At 42.6% G+C, this 17,442-nt stretch overlaps 1 protein-coding gene across 1 annotated transcript in view; it reads left to right on the forward strand.

Annotated features, from left to right (window-relative positions):
- STX12 (syntaxin 12) overlaps window positions 821-17,442 on the forward strand; it is a 37,795-nt gene continuing 21,173 nt past the window's right edge. The window contains exon 1 of the mRNA XM_005676789.3: window positions 821-1,058. Within this exon, the coding sequence (XP_005676846.2) occupies window positions 941-1,058 (118 nt within the window). The 5' untranslated portion in view covers window positions 821-940. The remainder of the gene's footprint in view (window positions 1,059-17,442) is intronic.

Raw genomic sequence — 17,442 nt, forward strand, 5'->3', positions numbered from 1 at the left:
AAGAATAGTTAGGACATCGTCCCTTGGCATGAAACAGCTTATGAATAACTGACTGCAGTGTGTGTGTGTGTGTGTGTGTGTGTGTGTGTGTCACACATAATATGTGCTTTAAAAATCTTTTCATTATTATTATTTTGTTTAGGCTTCCCAGGTGGCGCACTGATTAAGTATCCGCCTGCCAATCCAGGAGACATAAGAGACGCTGGTTCTATCCCTGGGTGAGGAAAGATCCCCTGGAGAAGGAAATGACAACCCACTCCCATATTCCTGCCTGGAAACTTCCAGAGACAAGAGGAACCTGGCGGGCTACAGCCCATAGGTTCGCAAAGAGTCGAACACGACTGAGCGACTAAGCACGCAGACTAGAAGAGGGGTGGAGAGAGAAATGAAAGTGATTTGTAAACCATAAAAGTGCTTCAAAAATCCTCCCAAAACCCTAGGGGATGAAAACAGTGAGGAATCTCAGGAGTTTGGTTACGGATCTGGGTTTCAAGGTTGTCGAATTCTCCATATTTGGGCCTGAGTTCTCAGAATAGACCAGGATAGGATGTTAGGGCTGAGATCATCTGGTACAATTTTATGCTAATCGAAAAATTCTTGCCTTCTGTCTCCGTGCCCTGACAATAAACAACACCGCCACCCCAGATTCTCTCATCCAAGTCCCAACGGCATGACGTCATCGCTCCGCCCCGCAAACTCCAGGGCGTCGCGTCTCTAAGCTACCTTTCAGCCACCAGCTCCGGCGGCGCCTGCGCAAATGCGGAGCGGGTCGAGCCGGGCGGTCGCGAGCGCGTCGCTAGGGGGCGGGGCTAGTGCGCACGCAGCTTCATCCCGTCCCCGCCCTTTCTCTTCCCGGTTTCCCTGTCAGCCTGCGGGTCGGGTCTGGCGGCTGTTTCCGGTAGGAGCGCGGTGCAGGTCGAGACGCTGTCTGCTCCTCGTCATGTCCTACGGTCCCTTAGACATGTACCGGAACCCGGGGGCCTCGGGGCCCCCGCTCCGGGACTTCAACAGCATCATCCAGACGTGCAGCGGCAACATCCAGCGGATCAGCCAAGCCAGTGAGCCGGGGTACCGCGGCGGCTGAGGGGGGCGGGGGCCGTCCTGACGAGGCTACCGGGACGGCGGAGCCCAGCCGGGGCTACGGCCAAAGCCACACCTGAGGCCGTCTCGGGCGCTCCGCTCTGGACACGGTGGGCTGCCATCCCCTAATCTGCCAGGCCCAGGCACCCTGAGGGTCCGGCGCCTCAACTGAAGCTCGAGTTTCTTCTCAGGAGTTCTGCCCTTAAGGTGTTTTGGGGCTAAGACGGCAGTCCTGACAGCCCCAGGGTGGGAGGGTGTGTTTGCTCCAGAGCAGTGAGTGAGTCGACCTGATGCAGCGGTCAGCCGAGTTTTTCCTGTCATCTGCTTCCCTCCACCCACTTCTCTTTGACCAGTTTGGATCGGGAGTTGTTTACTGGTTTAGACTTTACATTCTGCTCAGCTTCTGGCTTCTTGAAAGTCAGCTGCTTTCAATTAAGCAGAGTGGAGAATGCATGTGTTTTGGTGACTTTAATACAGTTCTTCCTGTAATGTTTGGAAGTCAGTTACAATGACTTGTATTCAAGGGGTCAGATGACTTCTATTTTAATAAAAGAGAATTCACCAAAGACACTTCAGTTTACAGCATTTTGTCTTTTGTAGCAGAAGATTTGCGTGCTTTTGGATTTCAAGCTGATGAGTCTTTTGTTTTCCTTCCCCATCTAGTTACTCTTTTGAACAAGCATGATACACAGAGAAGCTCAGGGACATGGCCACAATCACATAGCAAGTAAGACATGGTAGAATTGGTGGTGGATTTCAGAATGTCATTGCTTGTCTTAAAACTGCTTCCCCACTGTTAGGGTCTAAATGAGACTGTAGATGAATGAGTTAAATCTTGTGCCTGAAGATCAGCTCAGAGACTTATAAACAGGAGATCAGCAGCAGCAGCGACTACTTGGAAGGAATGGTATCATCATCCTTGTTGTTTATTATTGTGTTTTTGTGAGCTTGGCTGTACCTTGTTAATAGGTAGAACTAGTTGGTCCTGAATCACTATTGTGTTCTATATTTTAAAGAGAAATACCACTTAGCTTTTAAATTTAATATGTAATGTAGAATTTGAGAGAGGGGAAGTTTCTGATGGAAGTCATTTGAGTCTTGGCGCCTTGGAAGTGGAAAGAAGACTATGTCATCTGTGAAATCCAGAAGTTTGAAACAAAAATTTATATGACCACTGGTGGGATTGTCCTGGTGGTCCAGGGAATTTAAGACTCCATGCTTCCACTGCATGGGGCACAGGTTCAAACCCTGGTTGGGGAACTAAGATCCCATATGCTGCATGGTGCAGCCAAAATATAAAAATATTTTTAAAATATATGACCACTGGTTAGGAAGTATAGTACTTTGTGTTCCAGTTTCCTTTTGTGGGGGAGCTGTAATACAGGCTAGATCAGAAAATTCTGATTCAAAGCCAAAAATTATGTTGTTGAGACCAAATCTAATTTTAATGTCTATTTGTGAAATGTTCATTCTGTATGCATTTATTTGAGTATCATGCATGTACTATGTATAAGAACTGGCAGGGAGCCTTTGGCGTACATAGCAACTGAAAGGATTTGGTGCTATAGAAGAGATATAATAAAGTTATAGGTAGTCAGGAGAGACATCTTTTTCATGTGGGAGGGACCAGGGAAGGCATTATGGCATTTGAGTTAGGTCTGGCTGGAAAGATGGTGGAAAGGATTTGAACTTTTTACAATAAATAGGAGAAGGGCATTTAAGGAGGGAATTAAATGAACAAGGCATGGTAGGGGAAAGCATGTGCTGTGTATAGAAAAGTAGAGTTGTTTAATTTGGCTAGCGTGGTGGATTCTAGAACGTAGTGCAAAGTTTAAGCTGAGACCCAGATATGAAGGGCTTTAAGTGCTAACCTAATGGGTTTGGATTTAATTCTGTAGAAATGTGTAAATCGAGTTGGAAGGGAGAGACTGGAATCAGAGATACCAGTTAGGAACTGAAAATGAAAAGAAAGAAAGAATAGGAGAGGTGTCTTTGGCGATAGAATTCATAAGATTTAGCTCTTGGTTAGGCATCAGGCTCAAGTAATAGTTGGATTCAGCTATTAATAACATTAACAGCTAACATTTTTGGTGCATATTGTGTGCCAGGCGATATAAGTGCTTTACAGGCATTATCTAACTTGATTTTGTAACAACCCTTTGAAGTAATTACCAGTATTATTTCTTTTTATGGGTTAGGAAACAGGCTAAGAAATTTGAAACCAGATCTGTCTCTTATGACCAACATTTAGCTTTCTTAAAATTTTTAATTAATATTACAGTTTTGTAGCAGTTAACACTTTAGCAGGTGAGAAGTGACTTTTTTTTTTTTGAACTCTTCGTAGGAAGCTATGGGGAATACCTGAGCTGTGGAACTTTCTCCCCTTGTGGTTTGTCTACGTCTCCTGCTAGATTGTTAGTGCCTTTGAAGAAATGAGACATGACTTACTCATCTTTATATTTCTTTGTCTACCTCTCCTGCTAGATTGTTAGTGCCTTTGAAGAAATGAGACATGACTTATTCATCTTTATATTTCTAGTACTTACCTCAGATCTATCCATATGATAGATTCACTCATTTGCTGTTCAACAGATATTCTTTGAGCACCTGCTATGCACTGGGGATGGAGTGACGAGCAAGATAGACAAAACCCTGCCCTGTTAGTGTGTGTATATATATGTGTGTATGAATGTGTGTCTATACATACATATGCATGCATACACATATATAACTAATGTTGAGAAATAATAAGTGCTATGAAGGAAAAATAAAGCAGGATAAGGAGACACAAAGTAACCAGAGAAAGAAGTGCTATTTATCTTACATCAGATGGTCAAGGAGGGCCTCTCTGAGTAGAGCCCTGAATGAAGTGAGGGAGAGAGCCATGTGAGTAGCTGAGGGAAGGCATTCTAGGCCGAGGAAATTGCAAGAGCAAAGACCTCAGTGCCTTCAAGAATGGCAGGGAGACTAATGTGTCTGGACTGCAGTTAGAGAAGGAAGCATAGTAGGAAAAGAGGCCCTGGAGATAGCCAGGGATCATATTATTTAGGGTCTTGATGCTCAGTAAATTGTATATAGTAGATTTGAATGAATGAGATTTTTTCCACCTCTTCCTGCCTCATTTACCTTGTGCTGTGTGGTTCCTACCACATCTTATGACCCTAGGCAGTGTGAGTTGAAATTTTCCCTTTGGGATTGTTTAGTGAGGCTCTGGGAGTTGGAAATGGGTAGGGTGACATTGTCTCTACCCAGTTACCAGGCTGGTACCCCTTCCCCAAACTTGGCCAGTGTACCTAAGTGTACAGTCTGGATGTGACACCACCCTCCCCACCTCGCCTCAGACGTATGCCCGCATCCATATAGTCCTGCAAGGACCTGTCTTATTGAAAATATGAGAGAATAGCTTGTTCTTTTTTCTCAACTTTTCAGCTGCATTTGTGGGTTTGGAATTGCTGAGCCTTTCAGGCTGAAATACGGCAGGCCACTGTGTGGGTTGTTACAGGTATAGCTAAGGTTGACTGCCTGGCACAGATGGTTGTTATCAGTATGTGTGGGCAACAGAAGAAAAATGCTTGACTCCGCCTGTTGTGAAACGAACGGTCTGGGCAGATAGAGGGCAGTAACCTAACAGGCTCCAAGTTATCTCTGAAGAGATTAAAGAACAGCATGTCTGTTCTTTAATGTTGCTAATTTACTGATATGATTTTGTTTACTAAAAAGTTAAAAGCAGCTAAACTTTTAAAATTGACTGTTGTGTGAAATCCTGTGGGCTGTTCTTTTAAAATTGTTTCCCTTTGCTGTTTATTTCATTGCCCTCTCTGTGAAGTCTTCATGATCTCAACATCCTTTCTAGTTCATCCCAACAATGCTATCAGCAATATGTCTAAAATCCCTCTTACCTCCTCAAGAGCCTACAGTGGCTGGCTGTTGTTGCTGCATCAGGTCTTAGCATTCCGCTTTGCTTCCACTGTCTTTGTCATCTTAATCCAAATTAGCCATATTTTCTCCTATTCGTCACCCTTTGCTCCAGGCAGGCCATTTTTCTTAACATCCCTAAACATTGATTTCTAGAGCAAGTTTTTGTTCATTCTATTCCTCCTTTCTTCAATCGTTCCCTACCTCGCAAACCACCTAAATTATACAAATCCTTTGAGTTGTGCTTAAATCCTGCCCCTTGTAACTTAGCTTTCCCTTGCTTTTCAAAGAATGAAGTCACCAGGAGCCTGGGAGTTAGGCTTAGCAGATCTGTGACAGAGTTCTTGCTCCTCTCTGTTGTACTGTTAGCCTGGAGCAGTTCCCCTTTCTGTCTGTTACCCCATCTGTAAAATGAATGCTATTGGTGAAATGGGTTATTTGAAAGTGCCTAGTGTAGTGCCTGGCCGGAATATAATTGGTTGAGTCCCCTGCTCCACTATAGTTTAGTAGTTAAATGAGCGGTCTCAGGAGTCAGACTGCCTGGGTTTGAGTCCTAGGTCTGCTTCTAACTAGCTATGTAAGCATATTGCTGTACTTCTCTGTTTCAGTTTCCTCATCTATAAAGTGGAGTTAACAGTCTTTACTTCATAGGATCATGAGAATTAAAGGAGGACATTTATGTAAAGTGCTTGAAGCAGGCCTGCAACATTGTTTAAGAAATGTTAACTGTCATTTTGTGTTTCTTTTTGAATTCGCAAGCTTAGCACTTACTTTATTCTGTATTCTGTAATTAATTCATGCTTTTTGACCTTGTTATTCCAACTGAGAGATCACTGTTAGTTTTGTGAGGATAGCAGCCATGCATTGTACAGCTCTCTTTTAACTACAGGGCCTGGCACTGCAGTGGATATGTGTTAATAGTTGGCATTCAGTATGTACTTAATTGATTTTTATCATTGCTAAGTACATTTTTCTTGGTCTCGAGTTTGATAATAATAGCTATCCCTGATTGAGTTCTTTTAAGTGCCAGACACTGTTCTGAATTTAGCTGCATATTGTCTTAATGTCAGCCTCACAGCAGCCACATGAGGATTCTCTTGTTATTCCCATTTTTTAGGTGAGGAAACTGAGGCGCAAAGGAGTGGAGGCTTTTACTAGGAAGTGTGGAACTGGGAATAACACACAGGCAGTCTCAATTCAGAGTCTATGTTCTTAACCCGTTGTGTGTTCTGTCATGGGTATGGTAAATAGAAGATTATACCTTTGATATTCAGTGTTCATGTTCAGTTTAGTTTAGTTCAGCGCTTTCCTATTATAGTGGCTAAAAAGTCAGGTCATTTTCATGATAGCTTTGCAAAAACGATGCAAACCTAATTTTCAGAGTAAGACGCTGAGATGGCTTCATTGTCATGATTTATGTGCTAACATAAGCTATCATGTTCTCATTTTATGTAACTACAATTCTTTCCTTGAATATATGTTTGCTTGTTTACCTTTATGATAGTTGCTTTCAATGTGTCTAGACTTTGATATGGACTAAGGTTCATTTGGAGATTCAGATTCTGCTCAAAGCTGATATCAGCTAAAAGTCCACGACGAGTGTTCAGTTTAGAGCAGTTCCTAGTGTAGATGTTAGCTGTAATGTGCAATAAATTAGTTTGCTTTGTAGTCTTATAAAAGTTTTAGCCAGGACATGCTTTTAAACATGAAAGGTCCGTGATAGGAGAAGTTGAGGCCTAGTTTTAAAAATAACAAAATGGCTTACACAGAACTGAAGAACTTTTCTTTACATTTGGCCTAGTCATCTGGTTTCCAGATTATGTAGCATTTCATAGAGGATAGATACCCAGTGATTTTCATCCAAAATATAACAAATCAATCTATAAGTAAAACTTTCATTTACTAGAATGCTTAGAAAAGGAGTTTTCTCATTAACTAAGCTGACCAGAAAACTCTTAGATTTAACCCATTTTGATAAAAATTATTCCAAAAAGTATCACTTTACTTTTTAACATCTTAAGTGCATTCAAGGGAAAAATAAGTGTGTGTGTAACTGTTTCTTTTTGTGCTTTAGGTTTAAGGGATACAGTTCTTTTCTCTGTTTAACAAGAGTTATTTGTCTATTTTTGTAGCCGGGCTCGGGCTTTGTTGCTGCCGGGAGCTTTCCCTAGTCGTAGAGAGCGGGGGCTGTTCTCTAGTCATGGTGTGTGGGCTTCTCCTTGCGGTGGCTTCTCTTGTAGAGCACAGGTTCTAGGCTCTCAGGCTCAATAGTTGTGGCACACAGGCTGAGTTGTTCCCCATCATGTGGGATCTTTCCAGACTAGGGATCAAACCCATGTCCCCCGCATTGGCAGGTGGCTTCTTAACCACTCAACCATCAGGGAAGTCTCAAGTGATACAGTTCTTGGTTGTGAAACAGATGGGTTATTGAGTCACTATTTTCAAATAAACTCTGATGTTGGGGGTTATGGAGGGCATTATACAAAGAATTCTACTTCCAGTAAACAAAGACGCTACTGTCCTTATCATTTGAGTTTTGGGGCATCTTGCTGGAAACATTTAGGAAAATATCAATATTCAGGAATTTGAATAGAATTAATGAAAGCTTGGATTCATTCTGGTGCTTAGCTAACAAGTGACGCTTCCCAATTTACATATTTGAGCAAACAAAAGAAGTCAGAAAAGACTAGGTAAAAAAAGTTCTCAGCTGAGTTTAAACCAAGAACAGCTGATTTTAAATTGACTTTCCCCCCACAGTCTGTAAAATCCCCTTTGCTGTCTAGGGCATTTAATACATTTTGATCAGTGATTAACAACTTGAAATTTTGAAATCTCTATTGAGTTTCTAAAGAGAATGCTCTATCTAAAGACAGTCAATAAGATGAGATCTGTTTCCTTGAACTGCCATACTAGTAACATTTACCTTTATGTGTCACCCTGTAACCAATTATTTTCTGGAGGAGTGTGTATGCATGTGTGGGTATGCAAATAGGAAATGAGTAGAGTGTGGTCCCTCCCCTCCAGAGGTGTATAGTCAGTCCAGTCCCATTTGTACAGAGAGGCAGAGTCTCTCTCAGCCAAACTCTGGCTTGCAGAAAAATCTGCTTGGTTACACAGCATCATTCTGGCATTAGAGCTTCTTCATTATTGTTGACTTTTATCACTGAGCAGTAGTGGGAGTACTTGGAGGTCATTTAGTCCTTATGTAGTCGTAATAATTGAATGAGGAAGAAAGCCCCACCCACACAAATAGTAAGTACTGTGACAGACAATAAGTACTCAATATGTGTTAGTTAAACCTGAATATCATATATAATTGGTGAAAGAGACCCAGCAACAGGAAATGATTTATCTGGTGCCATACGTATAGTTAGTGGTCCTGTTTGGCTTAGAATTTAGGTCTCATTATGCCTAGCTCGTGTTTGTTCACATCTGCTGCCTTGAAAGTGGCATAGCATAAAACTGAGGAAGTGAAGTAAAGTTGCTTAGTTGTGTCTGAGTCTTTGGGACCCCATGGACTGTAGCCTACCAGGCTCCTCCCATGGGATTTTCCAGGCAAGAGTACTGGAGTGAGTTGCCATTTCCTTCTCCAGAGGATCTTCCCCCCGTAGGGATCGAACCCGGGTCTCCTGCATTGTAGGCAGACGCTTTACTATGTGAGCCACCAGGGAAGTCTCAAAACTGAGGCTAACTGAATTAATCAGCAATTGCTTCCTGCTTCCTGGGTGCTGGCACTCTGCTGGACTCCAGTAAATATGCAGGAACCTTCCCAAAGGTGGCAGGGCCTTAGGGAAGGGAGCGGGTTAGAGCAAGGGCATCAGCCTATCTGGAGGAGAGAGCTGTTAAGTTAGGGAGCTGTCAGATAAGCAGGGTGGGGCAAAGTGCAACACTGGCAAATGGAAGCCTGCCCTAAGTCACTACATTCTGTGTATTTCCTCTAAGGTCCCTATGCCTGTGAGAGAGTCTAACGTGACATTAAAAAAATATAGTTATTGGAATTAGCCCTGGATTCGAATTCTGGTTTTTATGGACTTCCTTGGTGGCTCAGGTGGTAAAGCGTCTGTCTACTATGCGGGAGACCATGGTTTGATCCCTGAGTCGGGAAGATTCCCCTGGAGAAGGAAATGGCAATCCACTCGAGTACTATTGCCTGGAAAACCCCACGGACAGAGGAGCCTGGTAGGCTACAGTCCACGGGGTCGCAAAGACACGACTGAGCAACTTCACTTTCACTTTTATGACGCTGCTTAAAACCATCAGGGGCTTCCCATTTCATTCACATTGGAAGGCCTTCCTCCGGTTTACAGGGCCCTATGTATTCTGGCTCCCCCCGTCTCTCTCATCTCTCTCTAGTCACACTGGCCCCCTGTTACTCCATCACAGCAAGTGCTCTTGCCTTCGGGACTTTGTGCTTCATGCTCTCTGCTCAAAACTTCTCCCCCAGATATTTTCATGGTTTGATCTTTCACTTCCTTTAGGTCTCTACTCTGTGTCACCTTATCAGAGAGGTCATCTTTGACTATCTTGTGTAAATTAGTACCCTCTCCCTACCCTGTTATTCCAACCCTTACCTGATTTTATTTTTCTTTATAGCACTTACCACTACCTGATACATGCTTATTATCTCTTCTTCTAAAAAGGAAAGCTTCTTGAGAACAATGTCTTCTAGAGCACATAACTGTAGAATAGGTATTCTAAATGAAGGAATGAGTTTTGGAACAGTGTGAGCCTCAGTGTCAGTTCAGTTCAGTTAAGTCGCTCAGTAATGTCCGACTCTTTGCAACCCCATGAATTGCAGCACGCCGGGCCTTCCTGTCCATCACCAGCTCCCGGAGTTCACTCAGACTCATGTCCATCGAGTCAGTGATGCCATCCAGCCGTCTCATCCTCTGTCGTCCCCTTCTCCTCCTGCCCCCAATCCCTCCCAGCATCAGAGTCTTTTCCAATGAGTCAACTCTTCGCATGAGGTGACCAAAGTACTGGAGCTTCAGCTTTAGCATCATTCCTTCCAAAGAAATCCCAGGGCTGATCTCCTTCAGAATAGACTGGTTGGATCTCCTTGCAGTCCAAGGGACTCTCAAGAGTCTTCTCCAACACCACAGTTCAAAAGCATCAGTTCTTCGGTGCTCAGCCTTCTTCACAGTCCAACTCTCACATCCACACATGACCACAGGAAAAACCGTAGCCTTGACTAGATGGACCTTAGTCGGCACAGTAATGTCTCTGCTTTTGAATATACTATCTAGGTTGGTCATAACTTTTCTCCCAAGGAGAAAGCGTCTTAACTTCATGGCTGTAATCACTATCTGCAGTGATTTTGGAGCCCAAAAAAGTAAAGTCTGATGCTGTTTCCCCATCTATTTGCCATGAAGTGATGGGATCGGATGCCATGATCTTCGTTTTCTGAATGTTGAGCTTTAAGCCAACTTTTTCACTCTCCTCTTTCACTTTCATCAAGAGGCTTTTTAGCTCCTCTTCACTTTCTCCCATAAGGGTGGTGTCATCTGCATATCTGAGGTGATTGATATTTCTCCCGGCAATCTTGATTCCAGCTTGTGTTTCTTCCAGCCCAGCGTTTCTCATAATGTACTCTGCATAGAAGTTAAATAAGCAGGGTGACAATATACAGCCTTGACATACTCCTTTTCCTAATTGGAACCAGTCTGTTGTTCCATGTCTAGTTCTAACTGTTGCTTCCTGACCTGCATACAGATTTCTCAAGAGGCAGGTCATGTGGTCTGGTATTCCCATCTCTTTCAGAATTTTCCACAGTTTATTGTGATCCACACAGTCAAAGGTTTTGGCATAGTCAATAAAGCAGAAATAGATGTTTTTCTGGAACTCTCTTGCTTTTTCCATGATCCAGCATTGTTGGCAATTTGATCTCTGGTTCCTCTGCCTTTTCTAAAACCAGCTTGAACATCTGGAAGTTCACGGTTCACATATTGCTGAAGCCTGGCTTGGAGAGTTTTGAGCATTACTTTACTAGCATGTGACATGAGTGCAATTGTGCAGTAGTTTGACCATTCTTTGGCATTGCCTTTCTTTGGGATTAGAATGAAAACTGCCCTTTTCCAGTGCTGTGGCCACTGCTGAGTTTTCCTAATTTGCTGGCATATTGAGTGCAGCACTTTCACAGCATCATCTTTCAGGATTTGAAATAGCTCAACTGGAATTCCATCACCTCCACTAGCTTTGGAGGCCCACTTGACTTCACATTCCAGGATATCTGGCTCTAGATGAGTGATCACACCATCGTGATTATCTGGGTCATGAAGATCTTTTTTGTACAGTTCTTCTGTGTATTCTTGCCTCTGCTTCTTAATATCTCTGCTTCTGTTAGGTCCATACCATTTCTGTCCTTTATCAAGCCCATCTTTGCATAAAATGTTCCCTTGGTATCTCTAATTTTCTTGAAGAGATCTCTAGTCTTTCCCATTCTGTTCTTTTCCTCTATTTCTTTGCACTGATCGCTGAGGAAGGCTTTCTTATCTCTTCTTGCTATTCTTTGGAACTCTGCATTCAGATGCTTAAATCTTTCCTTTTCTCCTTTGCTTGTCTCTTCTCTTCTCTTCTCTTCACAGCTATTTGTAAGGCCTCCCCAGACAGCCATTTTGCTTTTTTGCATTTCTTTTCCATGGGGATGGTCTTGATCCCTGTTTCCTGTACAATGTCACGAACCTCATTCCATAGTTCATCAGGCACTCTTATCTATCAGATCTAGGCCCTTAAATCTATTTCTCACTTCCACTGTATAATCATAAGGGATTTGATTCAGGTCATACCTGAATGGTCTAGCAGTTTTCCCTACTTTCTTCAATTTAAGTCTGAATTTGGTAATAATGAGTTCATGATCTGAGCCACAGTCAGCTCCTGGTCTTGTTTTTGTTGACTGTGTGGAGCTTCTCCATCTTTTGCTGCATAGAATATAATCAATCTGATTTCAGTGTTAACCGTCTGGTGATGTCCATGTGTAGAGTCTTCTCTTGTGTTGTTGGAAGAGGGTGTTTGCTATGACCAGTGCATTTTCTTGGCAAAACTCTATTAGTCTTTGCCCTGCTTCATTCTGCATTCCAAGGCCAAATTTGCCTGTTACTCCAGGTGTTTCTTGACTTCCTACTTTTGCATTGCAGTCCCCTATAATGAAAAGGACATCTTTTTTGGGTGTTAGTTCTAAAAGGTCTTGTAGGTCTTCATAGTAATAATGCTTATCTAATAAGATGAGGGGCTTCCCTGGTGGGACGGAAGGTAAAGAATCTCCCTGCAATACAGGAGACTGGGATTCAATCCCTGGGTTGGGAAGATCCCCTGGAGAGGGGAATGGTAACCCACTCCAGTATTCTTGCCTGGAGAATCCCATGGACAGAGGAACCACCGGGCTATGGTCCGTGGGGTCGCAAAGAGTTGGACACGACTGAGCAACTAGCACAACAACAGGAAGATAATGCTTATCAGGAGTGAAGGAAAAGCGCTTTTCTGATGTTTCTTCCACTCTCAATACTTCTGACACCAGGTATGTGGGTTTACCACACGCCAGTGGTCGGTTTCTCTGGACTTAAGTTGGGTGTCCTACAGTTTAATTCAATTCTGACACTACCTGGAGTTAGCATCAGATTCCACAAATTAAGGGCTTAGTCCCACAAGGCTCCTCCGACCCCACCCCCTTCAGATGCCAATTGTAAGTGTAGGTTCTTATCTGTCTTTCTGACCAGTGAGCTGTATTGGAGGTGTTTCCATGAGCCCCTCTCCAGGTTCAGCTCGTTTTCTAGTCCAGCTCACATAACTCAGGAAAACATTCACTTACTGGTTTATTATAGTGAAAGAAAGTGAAGTCGCTCAGTTGTGTCCGACTCTTTGCGGCTCTGTGGACTGTAGCCTGCCAGGCTCCTCTGTCCATGGGATTCTCCAGGCAAGAATACTGGAGTGGGTTGCCATTGCCTTCTCCAGGGGATCTTCCTGACCCAGGGATTGAACCTGGGTCTCCCTCATTGCAGGCAGACGCTTTACCCTCTGACCCAACAGGGACTGGTTTATTATAAAAGGATATAATTTAGGAGCAGCCAGATAGGAGAGAGTCCTAGAACAAGGTATGTAGGAAGAGCTCAAATTTCTATTCTCTCTCTGGGCACTGACACCCTCCCTGCATCTGCGTGTGGTCACCAGTCAATGCTTGTGTGCGTGTGGTCACTTAGTCATATCTGATTCTTTGCGACCCCATGGACTGTGCCAGGCTCCTCTGTCCATGGGATTTCTCAGGCAAGAATACTGGAGTGGGTTGGCACGCCCTCCTCCACGGGATCTTCCTGACTCAGGGATCGGACCCGTGTCTCCCAAGTCTCCTGCATTGGCAGGTGGGTTCTTTACCACTGAACCACCTGGGGAGTCCACCAACCTGGAAGCTCATCAAATCTAGTTCAAGAATTTTTAGAGTTTAATCTGTACTTCCTCTCCCTACCCGCAGTTTCCCGTCTCAGAGGTTGGTGGGTGGAACTGAAATTTCCAACCTGCCAATTACTTGCTCTTTCTGGTGACAAATCCTACCCACCCTAAGGCTGTCAGGGCTCAGTTCAGTTCAGTTCAGTCGTGTCCGACTCTTTGCAACCCCATGAATCGCAGCACGCCAGGCCTCCCTGTCCATCACCAACTCCCGGAGTTCACTCAGACTCACGTCCATCGAGTCTGTGATGCCATCCAGCCATCTCCTCTGTCGTCCCCTTCTCTTCCTGCCCCCAATCCCTCCCAGCATCAGAGTCTTTTCCAATGAGTCAACTCTTCGCATGAGGTGGCCAAAGTACTGGAGCTTCACCTTTAGCATCATTCCTTCCAAAGAAGTCCCGGGGTTGATCTCCTTCAGAATGGACTGGTTGGATCTCCTTGCAGTCCAAGGGACTCTCAAGAGTCTTCTCCAACATCACAGTTCAAAAGCATCAATTCTTCGGTGCTCAGCCTTCTTCACAGTCTAACTCTCACATCCATACATGACCACTGGAAAAACCATAGCCTTGACTAGACGGACCTTAGTTGGCAAAGTAATGTCTCTGCTTTTGAATATACTATCTAGGTTGGTCATAACTTTTCTTCCAAGGAGTAAGCGTCTTTTAATTTCATGGCTGCAGTCACCATCTGCAGTGATTTTGGGGCCCCCCAAAATAAAGTCTGACACTATTTCCGCTGTTTCCCTATCTATTTCCCATGAAGTGATGGGACCGGATGCCATGATCTTCGTTTTCTGAATGTTGAGCTTTAAGCCAACTTTTTCACTCTCCACTTTCACTTTCATCAAGAGGGTTTTTAGTTCCTCTTCACTTTCTGCCATAAGGTTGGTGTCATCTGCATATCTGAGCTTCAGGTCACCTCAATAGGTAAGCTCTGTATGCTCCAAAGGAGCCCTTTATGAATAACAAAAGACACTCCTATCACTCAGGAAATTCCAAGGCTTTTAGGAACTCTTTGCCAGGAACTGAGAACAAAGACCAAATATGCTTTTTATTATACCACATCAAGTACATAGCCCAATGTCTGGCACATGGTGAACACTGTAGCTGCTAATGTCTGTCCTCTTTCTTAAATTATTTGTTTGGCCAGTCAGTTGATAGGGTTGATTCTGATTCCCATTAGACTTAGGTAAGAAGGACATTATACATCTTAGTGATGAAAAATGGTTATTTATATCTTATATAATGCTTTTTTAGCAGAATGTAATCTTTTATAGTGCTTTACATTTTCCTATGGAACCATTAAGCTAAAAAAATCCCCGTTTAATGGAATAGTTATATTTTAGGAAAGTTTGTCAAAAGGCAACTTTTTAATCATGTGAAATCTATATTTCTGTTATAAAATTGGAGTTATATTTTTGCTTAAAAGATGGTCTTTAAGATAAAATCATGATTTGAAGTGTTACACACATATATATTCTTGACTGTGGAAACTTTTGCTTTGTAACACCCATGATGGCACAGTGATCTGGGCTACAGATGTTGACCTAAAATAGACTGCCAGATATTTCTCCAGCAAAGACAGTTTTATTCAGAGTTACCAGAGAGTTGCAGTTTGGGGGCTGCAATCAGGGCAAGCCAAGTGCAAGCCCCCTCCTAGCAAGGAAAGGGTAAAAGAAAGTTGGTAATAATACAGCAAACCCAGAGTCCATGGCTTTTCATTGGCGTAGAGGAGTCTTCCTGCTGGGCTCTGCTATCTGGTAGGTGTGAGAGCTCCCCCTTGGGATCTCCCAACTCCATTTAATTGAGGTTTCCGTTTGTTAGTTTTTTGCAGGAGAAATAACTCCTAGATGCTGTTAAGGGCTAGGTTGTTCAGTTTCCCTTAGCTGTAGAGTCACTCAGCAATCACCTAGAAGATTTTGGCTAGTTATTATTTCTTAACAGACTTAGAAGCTATTAACACATCTGTGTTTTTGTAAGGTAACTGGTCCTTACTAAGCTTGCCTTTTTACTACTCTTGGTGACCAAATTAAGGTCAGGGTTATGACTGTGACCCCCAAATTTTGTTATTTAAGAAGCACCCTATCATAAGGAACAATTAATTTTTAAAATTTAAAATTCTAATAAGTGAAGTTCATTTTTATTGGACATTGAAGCCTTGTATATAATCTGTTCCTATGATAGATACAAATTGTTACAGTAAGCACTGGTTTCCTCATCTTCTTCCCCTAAGCTAGTCATTTAGCAGTCTGGTGTTTCACAAGTGAAACTGGAGTTAAACCTGAGAGGATAGGAGAGGCCCTCACAAAGGAAACTGTCTTTTGGCCAGAGGAGCCCTATGCCTATTGTGATATATTATCTCTTGCAGTTCTGGTGAAACTTGAAGATAAGTATGTTTCCCCTGGACAAAAAGTACCTTGTTACTATGTTCTGTATTCCAGCTTCTTGCAATAGAAGACAGTTGTGAAGTTGCTCATTCATGTGCGACTCTTTGCGATCCCATGGACTATATGTAGCCTCCCAGGCTCTTCCGTTCATGGAATTTTCCAGGCAAGAGTACTGGAGTGGGTTGCCATTTCCTTCTCCAGGGGATCTTCCTGACCTGGGGATCGAACCCAGGCCTTTGGCATTGCAGGCAGACGCTCTACCCTCTGAGCCACCAGGGAAGCCCTATAGAAGACAGTGAATGCTTTTAAAATGCAAGCATGCAAACAAACAGAAAAGTCATACAATAAAATTTCAGGCTCTATAAATGAATGAATCTCCCCCATCTTCTCTGCCAACAGAAAAAGAAAATAGAAAGTAGGACATAGGAAATCAGGGGCTCTATTCCTGTTGTAGAAGTCAGTGAGCGACAAGGGTGTTCAGATTCCCAGCCAGTCTGTTTCTGACTATCAGTTCCTCCAGAACTCTGCTTTCCTAGTCCAGGGCTAGGGGCTTAAACATCTAGAATTCAAATATGACCATTTCTAATCTTAGCACAATATCTTGGTAGAGTAATCTGAACAAAGCAATGTACTATTTGTCTACAGACAGCATAGTTAAAAGAACATAGGTATTGGAGTATGATGTCCCTGGGATTGAATTTTTTGCCCCACTTCTTTTTGTGTGTGTGCTTACATAAGATATTTAAGTTCTCAATCTATTTCTTCATCTGCAAAATGAACATACATCTACTTCAGACTGTTGCTATGAAAATGAATGAGATTATGTATACAAAGCTCCTAATATAGTACTTGGCACATAGAAGTGCTCAGCTAGTGGTAACTTATTATCAATGATAAATGTACGTTGTCTTTCCAAAGGTGTTTGCTGTAGAAAATAATTTTGTATTCATGAATTTAAATTTTTATTGTTGTGAATTGATACTTGGTATCAAGGCCATTCCAAAAGAGACAAACATTTTAACCAGTGCCACTGGAAATCTGGGAGAATGTGGAAGTTCTTTGGGAGTGACGAATAAAACCACCACCTTCTGCTTAGTGGCATAGTTACTCTCTAGGAGAAAGGTAGATCTCACAGGTAGATTTAGAAGAGAATAGTTTAGAAGATCAAGACCAGGGTCTTGATCATAGCATGCTTCCTATTAGTTGTACATACTTATTCAGGATATGGGGAGAGACCAGTGATCTGAGAATTAGGGTGCTTGTTTTTTTTTTTTTTAATTTTTATTGGATTATAATTGATTTACAATGTTGTGTTTTAGGTGTACAGCACAGTGAATCAGATATATATATGTATATATATATGTATGTATGTATGTGTATATATATATGTATGTGTGTGTGTATATATATGCTCTCTTTTTTAGTTTCTCTTCCCTTATAGACCATTGCAGAGTATTGAGTAGAGTTCCCTGTGCTATACAATAGGTCCTTATTAGGTATCTACTTTATATATAGTTAGTATGTATATATCAGTCTCAAGTCTCCCAATTTATCCCTTCCCCTCTCCCCAGGGTGCTTGTGATGAATGTATTTTTCTTTTTAATAAATTTTTTTTTTCCTCCTCT

The sequence above is a fragment of the Capra hircus genome, chromosome 2, assembly GCF_001704415.2.
Source record: "Capra hircus breed San Clemente chromosome 2, ASM170441v1, whole genome shotgun sequence".
Lineage (NCBI taxonomy): Eukaryota > Metazoa > Chordata > Mammalia > Artiodactyla > Bovidae > Capra > Capra hircus.